Here is a 14,369-nt window from a genome sequence, read left to right as displayed (position 1 = left end):
GTCGGCAGCATTACCCTCATTTGTGGCAGAGACTTTTGTTTGGGAAATTCACAAGCGCAGTTTGTTGTACAGGGCACAATATAGTTTTCTTTTTTCTCTAGCTCCCCCCCCCCAACTTCCTTTCTCTTCTTTCACCTTAAAAGTAGGAGAAACATTGCAAAATGTAGTGTTTCTAATTTCTTAATTACAAGTGAAAACCAAGTTCTATTAGGGAAGAAGGTGGTCCAGACTTAGAAACTCAATGTGTTAAGTAAATATTTACTCTGGTTCCACTCCAGGGAGGTAAAAGATTTTATTAACATATTTGTTGAGGTCATAGAGCCAAGGAAAAGCTTATGCCATCCTTAAATGCCTGAGGGGCTTTTTTTTTTTTTTTTTTAATTTTTTTTTTTTCTGCTGCTAGTTACCAAAAGCTGGCTTTTTTGTTTTTTGTTGTTTTTTTTTTCTGCTGAAAAGAGCAAATATCTTTTGTGGCCTTTACTTTCTTATTGTTCATTCACAAACTGCTTTATCTCAAACCAGAGCTTTAAAAAGCTGCTTTATTTTTTCCCTTTGTCTGGAAAATCTCCTCTTAGATATCTCTTATGAATTTTGTTTCCAAGCTTTGTTCTTTTGCTTTTTCCTCTGGTTTACTTTGAGCTGTTATCAGCTGTTTGTACTTTGTTTTGTCTTCATCACCGAAAAGGAAAGTTGTCCACTAAAAGTCAGGATTTAGAGCGTTCAACTTCATTCCTAGAGTCCGGTCCGCAGTTTGGCTCTCATTATTGTACCAGGCTGACCTCCAGCCCAGGGGAGGGTGGCTTGGCAGAAATCTGAGAATTCCTCGATCAGTAACTCCCTTTTTTGGATTTATGGAGTCTTTAGGTGGATTGCTTTGTGCTGAGCAGGTTCCTTTTGGAAAGGAATGAGGCTGGGGCGGGAGGAGGAGTTTGTACCATGCACGTGTCCGCAGCCGACCGTGTCCGCCAGCTGCCCCCGCGCCCTGCCTCGAACCAGGCACTGCCAGAGCCCTGACAGGTCACCGAACAGTCTCAGAGTGGCGAAAATGCAAGGCTGGATAATGATGTTAACCTCCTGTGGCTTGCCCCCGACTTGATTTGTCGCTCCTCCTGAAAGTCTTTGCTATTATTCTTAGAAATCAAATTTTTAAAGACTCCGCAGCCAAACCAGCAGCATATTATACTGTGGAACTGGGAAAGCTCTTTGTGCTGACGATTAATTTCACATGTAAACACTTTCGTTTTGTTGCCAGCGAGATTTCCTTTTCCTTTCTCTGCCTCCTTGAAATCTAGAAATAAAATTCCACAGCTGTCAGTTTCCCACAGATTCATCAGCGGCCTCTCAAGATGGCTTCACCGCAAGCAGAGTGAATTTAAAGGGTTCTGCTATTAAAGTCGACACAGCTTGCTTCAGGTACCTCAGCTCACAAAACAGAGAATTACCAATCGCCGGCCTGCCTGACAGGAAACGTCGGCAGGACCACATTGTGCTGTGTGTCAATAAAAGGTGGACATTTTCTGTGCCCACAGCGGACCCGTGCACCCGAAGCAAAGCAAATGCCAGTGGGCTCAAGCAGTTGGTGAGATACCGTCCTCTTCCTCCTTGAACCACAGTTGTCTCCCCTTCCCCCATCTCTTTGGGTTAAGAACTTCTCAGGCCTTGGAAAAGCTGAGTGTGTCAGCAGGTGTTGTAATCGATCAGCGCCCTAAAAGGCCACGGTCTCCTTTCCAGCGGGAGGGCATTTACAGCTGAATGTGACGGTCAGGTGTCCGTAAGGGGTCCATAAGCGTCCAGCTCGTGCATGCGTGCGTGTGTGAGGGTGGGTGTATTTAGGTGGCTGCTTGTTCCATTTAGTGCCCAAACCAGAATGTTTGCCAACTCAGGCACCAAGTGACACTCTGCTTTCCCGAACGGGCAGAGGTTAGATACATTATCTGAATGGACTGGGGTTCTGTACTGTTATCTTTTTTGTCTTCTAGGGGCAGTGCATTTCCTCAGCGGTGTGCTCCCGCTCCAGACAGCACTCGCAGGGTTAGGCAGATTGCTAAGACTAGGTCTCTAGAGAGAGAGCTCAGTGCATCATCTTTTGGCACCATCTAATCTTTGATGTAATGCTGTTCAGAGAAAATGATCCTTGCAACTCATTTATGGTTTCACTTTACATTCTGCCCTCTCACATGGCCAGCAACACCTGGGAGCAGAGTCACTTTAGAGGGAGATTCTTAATAGCACCACTTCAAAGGGTATTTGCAGAAACGAAGTACAGGTATATGCATATAAATTCTCCTTGTAATACAGTACCAGCTTTCATGACCTCTCGGCCAATTAGGTGGAATAGAACATGTACACATGCACACACACACACACACACACACACACTGTTTAATTGGCAGAGAGATTATGAAATATGCTCCTTTGCTGTTAGAAGAATTAATTATGCAGGTTGGACACCTGCTGCCCTGCTCTGTTTTCCTAATTGCAGGGGGTGGACACCTATCCTTGTTAAGTCATAAAAGGGCCATGTGTGTGCATTCCTCAAGCACACAGAACTCCACCAAGGATAGAAAATAATAATTATGGTCACTAACAACCAAGCCATGCAGCATCTTCATGGCAGGTTTCTAAGAAGGTATGTTACCCAGTTAACTAAGCAGCATATACATATGTGTTTGGGCTCTGAAGAAAGCCACAGCCCTGATTTGGGGATTGTTCTTTAACAAAGGAGATCAACAAAGATGATTGAGAAAGACAGTAAATGAACAAAGAAAAAATACAAATTCATTTATTTCCCAAACCAGAGTGTTTGCCAACTTGGGCATCAACTGACAATTACTCTGCTTTCCAGAGAAAAATACAGGTAGAAACAGGTTATAAACAGCTACAATTAGAATTTTACATGCTGTATCAAAGTGACAGAAGACATGTCAATTTGTTAGATTCGGTGTGTGGACCATACTATTGGGAAACATTCTTCAAGTTTTTAAATGAAAAGCTTAGGAGAGGTTTCAAAAAGAAGTTAAGTGATAACCCAGTTTGCACGGTTTTAGGATTTTGCAGGAGTGGCCTCTGATTTCCCTATTTTATTTTTCTAATTTGGCTATCAAGTAGTAATTACTGGCAAGCTTATTACCTTATGGACTTAAAAAAAATGAAGGTTTTTTTTTCATAATGCATTATCCAGAGAGTAAAGCCAAGAAAGAAAGAAAGGAGATTTACAAAGGTGAAACCATGAGCATTTCATTTCTCAACTTATAGGACAGACCATTGAAACTTAAATACCCAAACATCACATCCATGGAAAAGAATCAGTAAGAAAGAGCACATTTTCACCATAAAACTGTATTGAAATATATAGTGGGTTTAAATATATTTAATAAAAGCATAAAATTGGTTTTACCGAAGAGTTGCTCATGGATATCTGAATGCATATCTATCATTATTAGCGTGCTTAAGCCAGTGTGGTTCATTTTGTCAGTTCTGTTGTTTTTAAACTTAGCTGTCAGCGAGATAATGCAGCACTGTAAAAAAAGATGCATTAACTAATATATTCAGTGACAAGCATAAACCCTTAGCCTTTCCCAGAATTCAAGCAAAACTTTTGCATGTTCTTCAATTTAAAACAGTTCCCTTCCCAGTGTATTTTCTCAAACACTCGTGTTCATTGTTGAGGATATAGCTTGTTTCTGTGATTCCTAACTTCAAGAACAATAGTATTCCAGGGGGTTCTGAAGATTTTACCTGAGCAAGAGCAAACAATTATTGTCTATATGGAAGACAGTTTTAACAGAATATGTATCTTCTTGTTAACAGGACACAATCTTCTGTTGTGAGGATTAAGCCATAGTTTGGTTTGCTTGTGTAACAGAGCAGTAGTTTTGAGGTAGCGCCATTCGTATTATCTGAAACGCTTGCATAGCTGAGATGCACGTCACCAAACCAATAGAGAACTCAGTAAGTTTAAAAAAGAAACAATTAAGTTGGTCTTCATGGGGAACACAGTCTTAAATCCAGAAAATGGAATGAACTGGAGTAAGTTTAAGCCATGTGTCATCACGTAGCCATCAGCTGACTAGTACCAAAATGAATGAACAAGTTTAGGGTCCAAGCAAGAACAGGTGGACTTCAGGAAGACAGATCGACTTCTCTGTTTTCTGACCCATGTTTGATCAGTACTCAAAAACCCCAATCCTAGGGCCACTGGCAGCTCCTGATATTCTGAACTGAGCCAAAAGATGGGGTAGAGCAGCTGTGGGGCTGCATTTGTGCTGCTGCTTGGATGGCCGCTAAGAGCTGCAGCGTGACCTCCTGGCCGTAGGGTGCTTTCCCACATGGAGCTCATGATGCCCTGACCCTCAACCCACTGTCTTCGTTGGCTTGCATCTGCTAGCCATCACATGCCCTCCCAGATCGGCTCATTGCCACCCCCCATTTCTTCTCTTGACAGTACTGCTGGATGGCTTGCTGAATGTTTTTCTTTTTTTAGTCTGTTGATATATTTTCCAACAGCTATTATATTTGACATAACCTATACATTCTTTTTTTTTTAAATTTCATTTAAAGCACATAATTAATTTGCCACGGCTGTCACAACAAAGTACCACTGATTAGGTGGCTTTTAAACAACAGAACTTTGTTTTCCCACAATTCTGGAGTCTGGTACTGTGAAGTCAAGGTGTCAGCAGGGTTGGTTTCCTCTGAGGCTCTTTTCTTGGCTTGTAGATGGTCGTCTTCTCCCTGTGTCCTCATGTGGCCTTTCCTCTGTGTGTGTCCTTTCCTCCTTATAAAGACACCAGTCGTACTGGGTTAGGGTTTCCACTCATGACCTCATTTTAACTTAATAACCTCTTTAAAGACCCTATCTCCAAATATATGTACAATCTAACTGGGGATTAAGATTCTGACATACGAATTTTGTATGTGGGGAATGTACAATTTAGCCCACAGAACACACTTTTATGAAATGATCTTTTGTGCTCCAAGAAGGCAGGGACTGTATTTCTCGTAATCCCTAGAACCTAGCAGTGTCCAGCACATTGCAGGTGCCCCGAAAACTTGTGGCAAATGCATGCTTAGACAAGGGTATTCTGAAGTATCTGAGAGCAAGGGTAATGTTTGTCATAGATTTTTTTCTCTTAAGTCCTTCACTTTAGAGTCTCAAAACACCACAAGTAAAAGAACGAACAAAGCTATAATGGAGGTAGTATATATTTCCAATAATCTACCAACTTTTTCCAAATCCAAAAAAAAAGTTTAAACATCCCCTTCAGATGCTATATCCAGGGATATGCTGAGTTCTTAGAGACCAACCAAGCAAGATTTAAGGATGTAACAGATGCTTCTATCCCTGCCATTTTTGGCTTCAAATTCTGATTCTGAAGGAGACTGGAAGAATTTACCACACGGCCAAAGGGACATTTATTTTTCCTAAAGTATACCATGACTACTTGATGATTCAGACACTAAAAAGTGCCTAATTAGAAGTGCCCTTGGTCAATCTGTGGCTAAATTATTATGTTTCAAAAGAACAAATTGGGAAAGGGTAAGAAGTTTCTTTAGTTGTGAGTTTTGCTATCAGATACCCATGTTCCTGAGTTCTTTGGCAAAAATAAATAAATAAATAAATAAATAAATAAATAAATCACTGTTTTTCTTAAGGAAAAGAAAAAAGGAAGTTCTTGGGAAAACAAATTGTAACAATAATACGTATAATGATTTCTGAGGCTAGCTTTTTTTCCCTGCAGATTGGACTTGGGTGGCTTTTGTAGTGATGCTTTGAACCTGGAAGTTAAATGCTAAAGCAGTGACATTTTGTTAAAATAGACTATCACAGAAAAGCTCAAGAACAAAGATAAAACATTTACTTGATGTTTCTTTTCACTGTGTCCACACACCTAAGTTTTTACATGTATTTTTATCATTTATTTACAATAGAGCTTTATTTCTTGCTAATATGTATAATATTTAAAATTTGTACTGCTTTTAAAAGTAGTAATGTAGAAATTTATTTATGTTAAGTGAATTTTATATCTATTTATATTAAGTGAATCTATAGTTGATCCCAGTTGGGATCTCCTTAAATCAAGCACAAAGTGGGATTTAGTATGCTTTAACTTTGTTTTAAGCTTTAAAAAAAGCTGTATATTTTAGATGGCAATTTCTTTTTCTTCACCCATTCCCAGTTCAAAGGTCCGTTAGGGGTGACTTGTTTGTCCCAAACAAGGCAGATGGTGGAATTCGGAGGGGAAGGCTGAAGGAGGTTCAGGTTGGGGAAACCACATGGCCCAGAAAGCAGACCCAGTCTGAAGTCAGACTTCCGTTCTTACAGAATGAGCTCTCAAATATGTAAGATAGAAGTGTGTGTGGTGTCTGTGGACTGGTGTAATTTTGAGAGAGGTGGTAGGCAGTTTGCATTCTGGGGTGATTTGAGGGCATCAGGATAGTGGGAAGTTGAGACTCTGGAAATCTGGTTTCAGTTCAAGTCCTATCCTGTTCTCACTGTGTGGCTTTGGACAAGTTGGTGACCTTTCTGAGTTTCTGTTTTCTTATCTCTGAAATGGTAAGACTTAAGTTTATTATCAGGATGTAATTAGTGTATGCAGAGCTGCTTGCTAACCTGGGATGTGCTGTAACATTACTGGGGTAAAGCAAAGACAGCTGCTGTTCGACTATCCTGAAGAACCAACACAACCATCCACATTGCCTAGCTCAGTCCCCCTGACCAAGTGGACTGACCAGGACAGTGGACACTGCAGTTGCCTCATGACTAGGCTCCCACATCTGTGGCTTCCAAAAACAAAAACGTCGTCAAGCCCATTTGTTAACCTATTAATGAGATGTGATTCTTCATATTGTTGAATGTGAGACTTATTTAGAGCATTTAGTGAATCAGATCTGGAGGGAATCTTATCTAATTTCCTCCCCTCCCTTCAAGCAGGGCTGTATCAAATGTGAATTAACTCTGGCAGATGGTTGTTAGATTCTGTTTCTAAATTTCTTAAAGGAGATTTCACAGTTTTCCTCTCTAACTTCTTTCAGTAATTTAGCAATTCTTATGCCAAGTCCTTCCTTATAGCTGACCTAAATCCATGTCGTAATTTAATTCCTAAGCCCCTACTCTTGTCTTTCCTGGAGATGGAGAACAGCTGGTCTGCAACTTTCTTATGCTAATAACCCTTTGTATACACTTAACGAAGAATTACTCAGTTCCACTCCGGGCTCTCCCCCTTGTCCTGCATGGCCCCACCCCCAGATTCATCAGCTGGTATTCTCTGATAGTTCATGGCAATGCCACCCATCTCCCTGCTTCTGACACTTGGCTACATTCAGACATGGGACAGAGCATCGCCAGAGGCCATGTGGACCTGGGGAGAATGCAGGCTGCTTGTTCCTGTCCTCCTTATGCTTTGCACATAATGTTGAGCCTTTTAATCGATTATTGGGATAACCCCTCACAGAGCTGTACGTGTGTGTGGCACGTTTATCTTATAAACATGGAGGTTTGTAAGTATACTTACCATAGGTTGCTTTTAAAGTCAGGCCTCCCCAGTGCCTTAGTTTGCTCAGCCAGTCACTTCAGGAGGCTGCCACTTATTTGAGTGCTGAAGGTAACACTGATTGACATCTTTGCTCTGTTGGACTTAGTCCTAGAAGACCCTGAGCCAGAACTCCCCTGAGTGCTATACATCTGGATGCACACTAACTGTCTGAAAGAGGTGAAGGGCTTTCCCACTGCTCTAAGTTGTAATCAGGAAAGAAGTGACACTGAGGATTGAGCTCATGAAGCTGACCCCATGTGGTTTCAGAGTGGATGCTGCTTTTAATCTGAATATGTGTGCTTTTATGTCTCTGTAGGTTTATTACCCAGAGCTCTCTGTCTGGGTCAGTCAAGAACCATTTCCAAATAAGGAAATGGAGGGAAGGCTTCCTAAGGTAAGATCCCTAGCTACCATTTTGTTAAAAATGTTTTTGTTGGGGCGCCTGGGTGGCTCAGTGGGTTAAGCCGCTGCCTTCGGCTCAGGTCATGATCTCAGGGTCCTGGGATCGAGTCCTGCATCGGGCTCTCTGCTCAGCGGGGAGCCTGCTTCCCTCTCTCTCTCTCTGCCTGCCTCTCCGTCTACTTGTGATCTCTCTCTGTCAAATAAATAAAATCTTTAAAATGTTTTTGTTAAAAAAGCCAACTAAAAAAATCAGTTATTTTTTATTTTAATATCCATTTAGTCTACTATAAGAATCTAATAACGTGATACTGTAATGATCTTACAAATAATATATAGTACATATGTCCTAAAGTCCTATGATTCTTAAGGTTCACATTATCTTTCTTTTTGACAAGTTCAAAGCAGATTTTCATTTCAGAATCACGGAATCAATTTATTAAATGTACATTTTACAGGTTTTTACTTTGTTCCATTCAAGTATGATTAAACTAAAAGATATCTTAAAAGTGCAAAATGATGACACTTTTGTCTGGTAATAGTGCCTAAATGTCTGATGAAATCACCCAAGAAACAGAACATGAACTATTATTTTTCTTTCTTCTAATTTTTAAGCTTAAAAGTATTCTACAAACATCTTTTCTTTGTTCTGACATCTTAGGTGTGATAATTCCCTGCATTAAGAAAATTTGTCAGATTTACATTTTGGATTTTAGCACCATTTCTAACAACAGCAACACTTAGCAGTTTTTAGGATAGATTCCTTGGGACTTGCTTGTTAAGGTAAATATCAATTTGACCTTAAGGAAGAGGACTGTACTTTTTACCACTGACCTGTTGATTTTGCAATTAAGAAAGAAAATGTGCACTGAAAATAAAATTTCCATTCAGAAGTTTCATAAGTGTAATTGACACATGGTGAGGCTTTCCCAGCTCTTATTGATGTTTTAATGTTTGAGAAACTCTTACTTACACTAAATGGTTTCAGCAGTTCCCTATCTTTTACTGACAGGCAGCATTTGGAGAGATTGTGTCAACTGGTAGTTAGCACTAAGAGAAAACAATTCTAAATCACTTTAAATCTTCTAGAGAATTTCTGAAGGTCCAGGTTGAAACCAGTGTTAGGAAAGTTGGTGAACAAAAGGATTCTGGACCTGCCTGAGCTACACTTGTGCCATCTTGTAGAGCTGGGGTGGAAGCGAGCTGGTGTCCTGGAGCTTTACTTAAAACACATGCACACCCCCATCACAACACCACCGCCCACCACACCCCCCCACCTCATCTCACCACCACTTTACCACCACACACTCCCACACCTCCATGCCAGCACTCCAGAAGCTCCCCCACCCCCCCACCCCAGCAGCAGCAGTAGTATAACTCTAGGCATTCTTTATTGGGAAGCTCAGGGCATCGTTCATCTGAGCAGCTGAGGGTAAGACATGATAATGGAGGGGAAAGGAAGAGTATAGTGTTTTCATTATTTCTGCCCCATTCAGCCATCCAGAAGTCCTTGCTTTGATACTGGTGACATCAACCAGAGTGGCAAGACTAGGCAAGTTCTTCAGTGAGGTCAACAGCCCTCCCTTTTTCTTAGAAGGCCAACCCAGGACCTAGGCTGTGCCTCCACTGAGTCACGCTTCACACGGTTGGCACAATGGACCCTGAGATTCAGGTCTTCTGTTAGTTTCTTTTCTCTCTCCATATGTGAATAATCCTTTAAGCATAATATATTTGTCCTTCCCAGAAGTTTTCTTGTGGAAAAGCACATCTTTGCATAATCAACAAAAATAATCTTATGTTGTCCGAGGTACATTATTGAGAACCTGGGGGATTCAGACTCGAACAGTTCTCAGCAGAGAGGGCCGTCCAACCTGAGGTAGCTTAATTATAGAAGCATCCGGGAGAACCAGTCTGGGGAACCACTGGACACATCTGTTGCTGCTGCTCTAGCCTTCTAGATTGATCCTCAGTTGTCTGGGAGCCATGAGGAGCTGGATGATGGAGGAAGATAGGATTATTTTTGCCTGAATTCTTATAAGGCCTAACTTCTGAAGAAGTAAGACTACATTGTATCCCCTCTTCAAAATCCTTCTCCCCTTGCTATTGAAGCCTATGGTTCTTTCAGTGAGGGAGCAGACTTTATTCTTTTTTCAAAAAATGAGGGACAGGAAGTAAGGACTGAAGTCTAGTAAATTCCAGCCTCCAAAGGGAAGATGTGCAAAGCTCTTTCTGACTGGTCAGGTTTGGCCCCTCAGGGCACTTTAGCAGCATGCCTGTCCACATGGCTTACCACTGTTGCCTTGCCGTTGTCCAGTTAACCTGGGCATCTCCCATACAGAAAATAAAGGGCAGGATGGACAGGGACTATTTTTGTCTCTGTTTTAATCTCTGTAGCTTCAAAATCTGAGTATTCAAGCCACAGTAGGTATTCAGAACATGAATAATAAATGAAGACGTGAACTTTTGGGGGGGGGGGTGGTCTCAAAACAGAAAAAGTAGTAAAAATGGTAAATTCACATCTGAAATAATATCCTTCATATTTTTTTTCCCTAGAAATATGTCTCCCCAAATTACCCGGAATCCCACCCAATCTTCATTTGGTTTCGTATTTTCCATGAAAGTAATGGGGTTAGTAAGATGGAGACTTACAGAGAGACTGGCTAGTTAGTCATGTAGGAATTGAAGTAAGCCGCTTTAAGGGCAGCCATGGACAGAGTGTAGCTGAGTGAAATCACACTTACAAAGTTTTGATTTTCCTTCCTGGCCTGTGATAATTAGCAGCCACTAAATTCTTTATTCGTCCAAAACCCAAGTTTGTCACATCTTGAACTAGGCTAACTGGTTGAGGGAGAGAAGAAAAACAGTTTAAAACCACCAGGATCACAGTGGATTTTTTTTTTTTCTATATCTTGGGATTATATGTCAAAATTTCAAGATTAAAATTTTTTGCACAACTGAAAAAGACTGTCCAATATAATGATTCTAAAGGTTTATCTAGGTCCTTAAATGTGTGTGAGTGATGAATTACATTTTAATTCAGTTTTCTGCTTGGTCCTATTGCTATTTAGTGATACCAAAACAACTTATAAATCACAATCTAAGACTAGAACATGAAAGTACACACTGAGTGGATTTTCTGTAGATCCTGAAAATGTATGTTCTCAAAGTCTGAAATTTTTAAACTCAAAATTTAGGCATACCAGGTGTTTAACATTTAAAAAATATATTTATAGGAAATAAGACTTACTAAAGCTGAATTATCTGTTACATTTAGTTCATCCTGTGGCTGCTGAAAACATTTACTCAGTTTCAAGTTGTTTGAAAGTTCCTGACTTCTGAATTCTTAAAAAGAGATTCAGATGTGATAATTTACAGATCTCAAAGCAAGATTATTATTTTAATTCAAGTATTCATACCCAGCCAAAATAGATTGTAAATGTCTAACTGGAACATATGATCTGAGCAAAAAGGAAAAAAAATCTTTTAAAACCATATTGGATAATGTGTCTGAGAAAACTCCAGCAATTAATGATATGGCTAAAAGACTATTGTCAAATCACTATTTTCATATCTGATTGGGATATACAGGGTATTTGTGGTAAAGTTAAAAGTTAAGACCTATCATCCCTTGAGCAAATGGGCTTCCTGTCCTGTCCTCTTGCTCTCTGGTTATGATGAAGAGCTGCTCCCCATGGGTGCCTGATGGAGCATCGGTCACAATGTGGTTGGATTATTCTAGACAGAAACAGAGACACCTTACTCACATTTGTGAGGACAGACTTAGAATAGCCCCAGGCCAAACTAGGTGGGTCTCACTAAATTCTGCCCTGGGTGTCACACTGTCCTCCTCTTTCCTGCAAACACTCCCACCTTTGGTACCTGCTTGTGGTTCTCATTTTCAGGCCCACACGGACTGGGCCAGTTGACCAGAGAATAAACCATACATAAGTTACCTTTGTATAAGCTGTCATCTCCTTTTAAATATTTTTATTATATATTGGAAAACAGGCAATTACATCTCCTTCACAGTCACTGAATGCTTTGAAGAGAAATGAGCACCTCTTACCAGCCTCATGTTGGGCCCTGTCTCATACTAGAAACTGTCCTCAGAAACCTGACTCTGGGGAATGCTGCCTCCCCCATGGCTGGGCACAGCCATTAGAGAAGCACTTGATTCTCCTGAAGCCAAGGCAGCAAGTGTTTAATTACTTCATGCCCCCACAGACCTAATATTTACATTCAGGTGAACTGTGTTTAATATGTAAACTCTGTTTGCAAAACATCTGGAGTTCAAGGATAAAAGGCAAGAGGGAGAAAAAAAATTTCAAATGGTTTCAGAAACATGACTACATGTCTTTGTGTGTGTGTGTCCCCACCTGGTTTTCAGGGAAGACTTCCCGTCCCAAAGGAAGTGAACCGCAAGAAGGATGAGCAGATTGAGGCCGCCTCCCTGACTCCACGTGGCAGCGGTGAACTCCACTCCCCAGGCATCGGTCACCTGCACTCTTTTTAACTGTCGCACCTCCATTTGTATTGCGTATGGTGTATGGGTATTGATGAGGTCATGGTATCATATATGGGATTTTTTTCTGTGTAAATCATCAAGTATAAGAAGAAACTATGGGACTCTGAGCCTTGCTTTAGAGAATTTACAGTGGACAAATAGGTATCATCAAACCAGTTTTTAATCATTCTGACTCAAGTGAAACCGCTCAGAATTTCACACTGTGAATCCACGTTTACAACCCTTACAGGTGGGCCTTCAGGCCTGGTTCTCAACAACGGTGTCTTCCACAACTCAAACTCCCTCTGCTCTCACACAACCGGTCCACTCCTGCCTTTTCACTCACATAGCTCCCGACGGCTTCTTGCAGAGGCTGAGAGTCCCCATTTTTTTTTCCATTTAGATGTAATAAGCCTAGTAGTTTATGTTCATCGATTGTCTGTATATCTATATTTTACCCATGTACTCTTTTGATGTATAGAAGTAGTTTGAAACTCATTGTTTCCTTGTGGTAAGTGACCGAGATGCTGCCACAGGACCTGAGACACTGATGAATGGTGCTATTTTGGACTTTCAACATGCTCCTTGGCGAGGTAGCTCTGATGGAGTTATATTTTATTTCCATGTTCTAAGAAGGTGTTGGTACTCTGTTTCCCTGAATGTTGTTCTCTAGACTGGATTGACTTGTTTTCCTCGTGTCTTCAGTGTGGCTTTCTTCTTCAGCATTGTAGGTTGAGTGAACGCTACCAGAGAGAGTGAGAGACTCACGTCTCGCAGGATGGCACTCACGGACAAGCAGTCCCAGTAGCGGGAGCAATCACAAAACTGTAATTTACTTACCAAATCTCTTCTTTCCGGTAGCCTCGCCTGCCTAGCTTAGAGAAAGAAAAGCAATAATTTGACAGGTGTTTTTAGATGTCTCTTTTGGTTCTTTTTGTTTGAAAGGGTATTTGGGGGGAAGAAAGGGCAAACGTTTCAAACAAATGCCCTCTGAAAAATAATCCAAAACAAAACAAAAAAAAACCCTGCCATCTGAGTCAGAATCTGAAAATTACACCTTTCCCAAAAATTAAGTTGGAAAAAAGGTCTTTATAAAATTTTTAAAAACCTGAAAAAAGGCAGAGCACTTTTCTTCAGCAATTTCGATAAGCAAGGTATAGATTTTACATTTTTGTCCTTGCTCCCAATGAAATGGATAAACAAAAATAAAACCAGACAATACCATCTACTCACGGATTGTTGTTGTGTTAGCCAGTCTGAAAGCCCACCTTAATTTTTATATAACTGTCTTTCAGCTCTTCCTCAGACGGGGCAGGCTGTGTTCCGCCCTGTTCCGCGTCTGACTGTTATCGCCCATGCTGCATGCAGCGCACTTCTTCGTTCTCTTCTCGCTCCCCCATTGGCCTGAGTTTCTTGTGCATCTTCCTGCCCCCTCCTTTGTTAGAATAGGTATATCAGCTGTGTAAATAGAGCAAGAAAACAGTATTCTGCATCTGTGGCATTTATGTAGAGTTGCAGTTGTGCACTGCTGGAAATGCAGGCTTTTGTAACAATGTGACCTTTACTGATGCACTCACAACAGGTACCCAGTGTATTTTAGCTATTTTAGTAGTATTTGTTCAATAAATATGCAAGCTGTAAGGTAACTGGCTTGGCTCGTCATTGGAGAGGCCTACTTCTGAATGCTTTCACTGGTTTGTGCTAGTTCACTTGTTCTCAGAGCCCCCAGAGGAGACCGAAGGGCAAAGATCAAAAGGGAGAGAATCAGCTCTGCCTTTCACGTGTGTTCCCTTCCAAAGGTTCTATGAGATTAGGGGCGAGGCTGTGGCACTCTTTATCCAAAAGATACGAGACCTCCCTTCTTCAGGGAATATTTGCACTTATACATAGACAAAAGGCTTCCGCTTGGAGGAAGATGAGAATTTGAGGCG

General features: G+C 41.0%; 1 protein-coding gene across 2 annotated transcripts in view; it reads left to right on the top strand.

Moving 5' to 3' along the window:
* Positions 1–14,084, top strand: part of NREP (neuronal regeneration related protein) — a 29,276-nt gene extending 15,192 nt beyond the window's left edge. For both annotated transcript variants that reach the window (XM_047730764.1, XM_047730765.1), the window contains exons 4-5: positions 7,852–7,929; positions 12,322–14,084. In XM_047730764.1, the coding sequence (XP_047586720.1) occupies positions 7,852–7,929; positions 12,322–12,447 (204 nt within the window). In that variant the 3' untranslated portion in view covers positions 12,448–14,084. The remainder of the gene's footprint in view (positions 1–7,851; positions 7,930–12,321) is intronic.
* Positions 14,085–14,369: the final 285 nt, after the last annotated feature.

The sequence above is a fragment of the Lutra lutra genome, chromosome 5 (assembly GCF_902655055.1).
Source record: "Lutra lutra chromosome 5, mLutLut1.2, whole genome shotgun sequence".
Lineage (NCBI taxonomy): Eukaryota > Metazoa > Chordata > Mammalia > Carnivora > Mustelidae > Lutra > Lutra lutra.
Note: the sequence above shows the minus strand (reverse complement) of the source record. Positions and strands in the feature narration are given on the sequence as shown.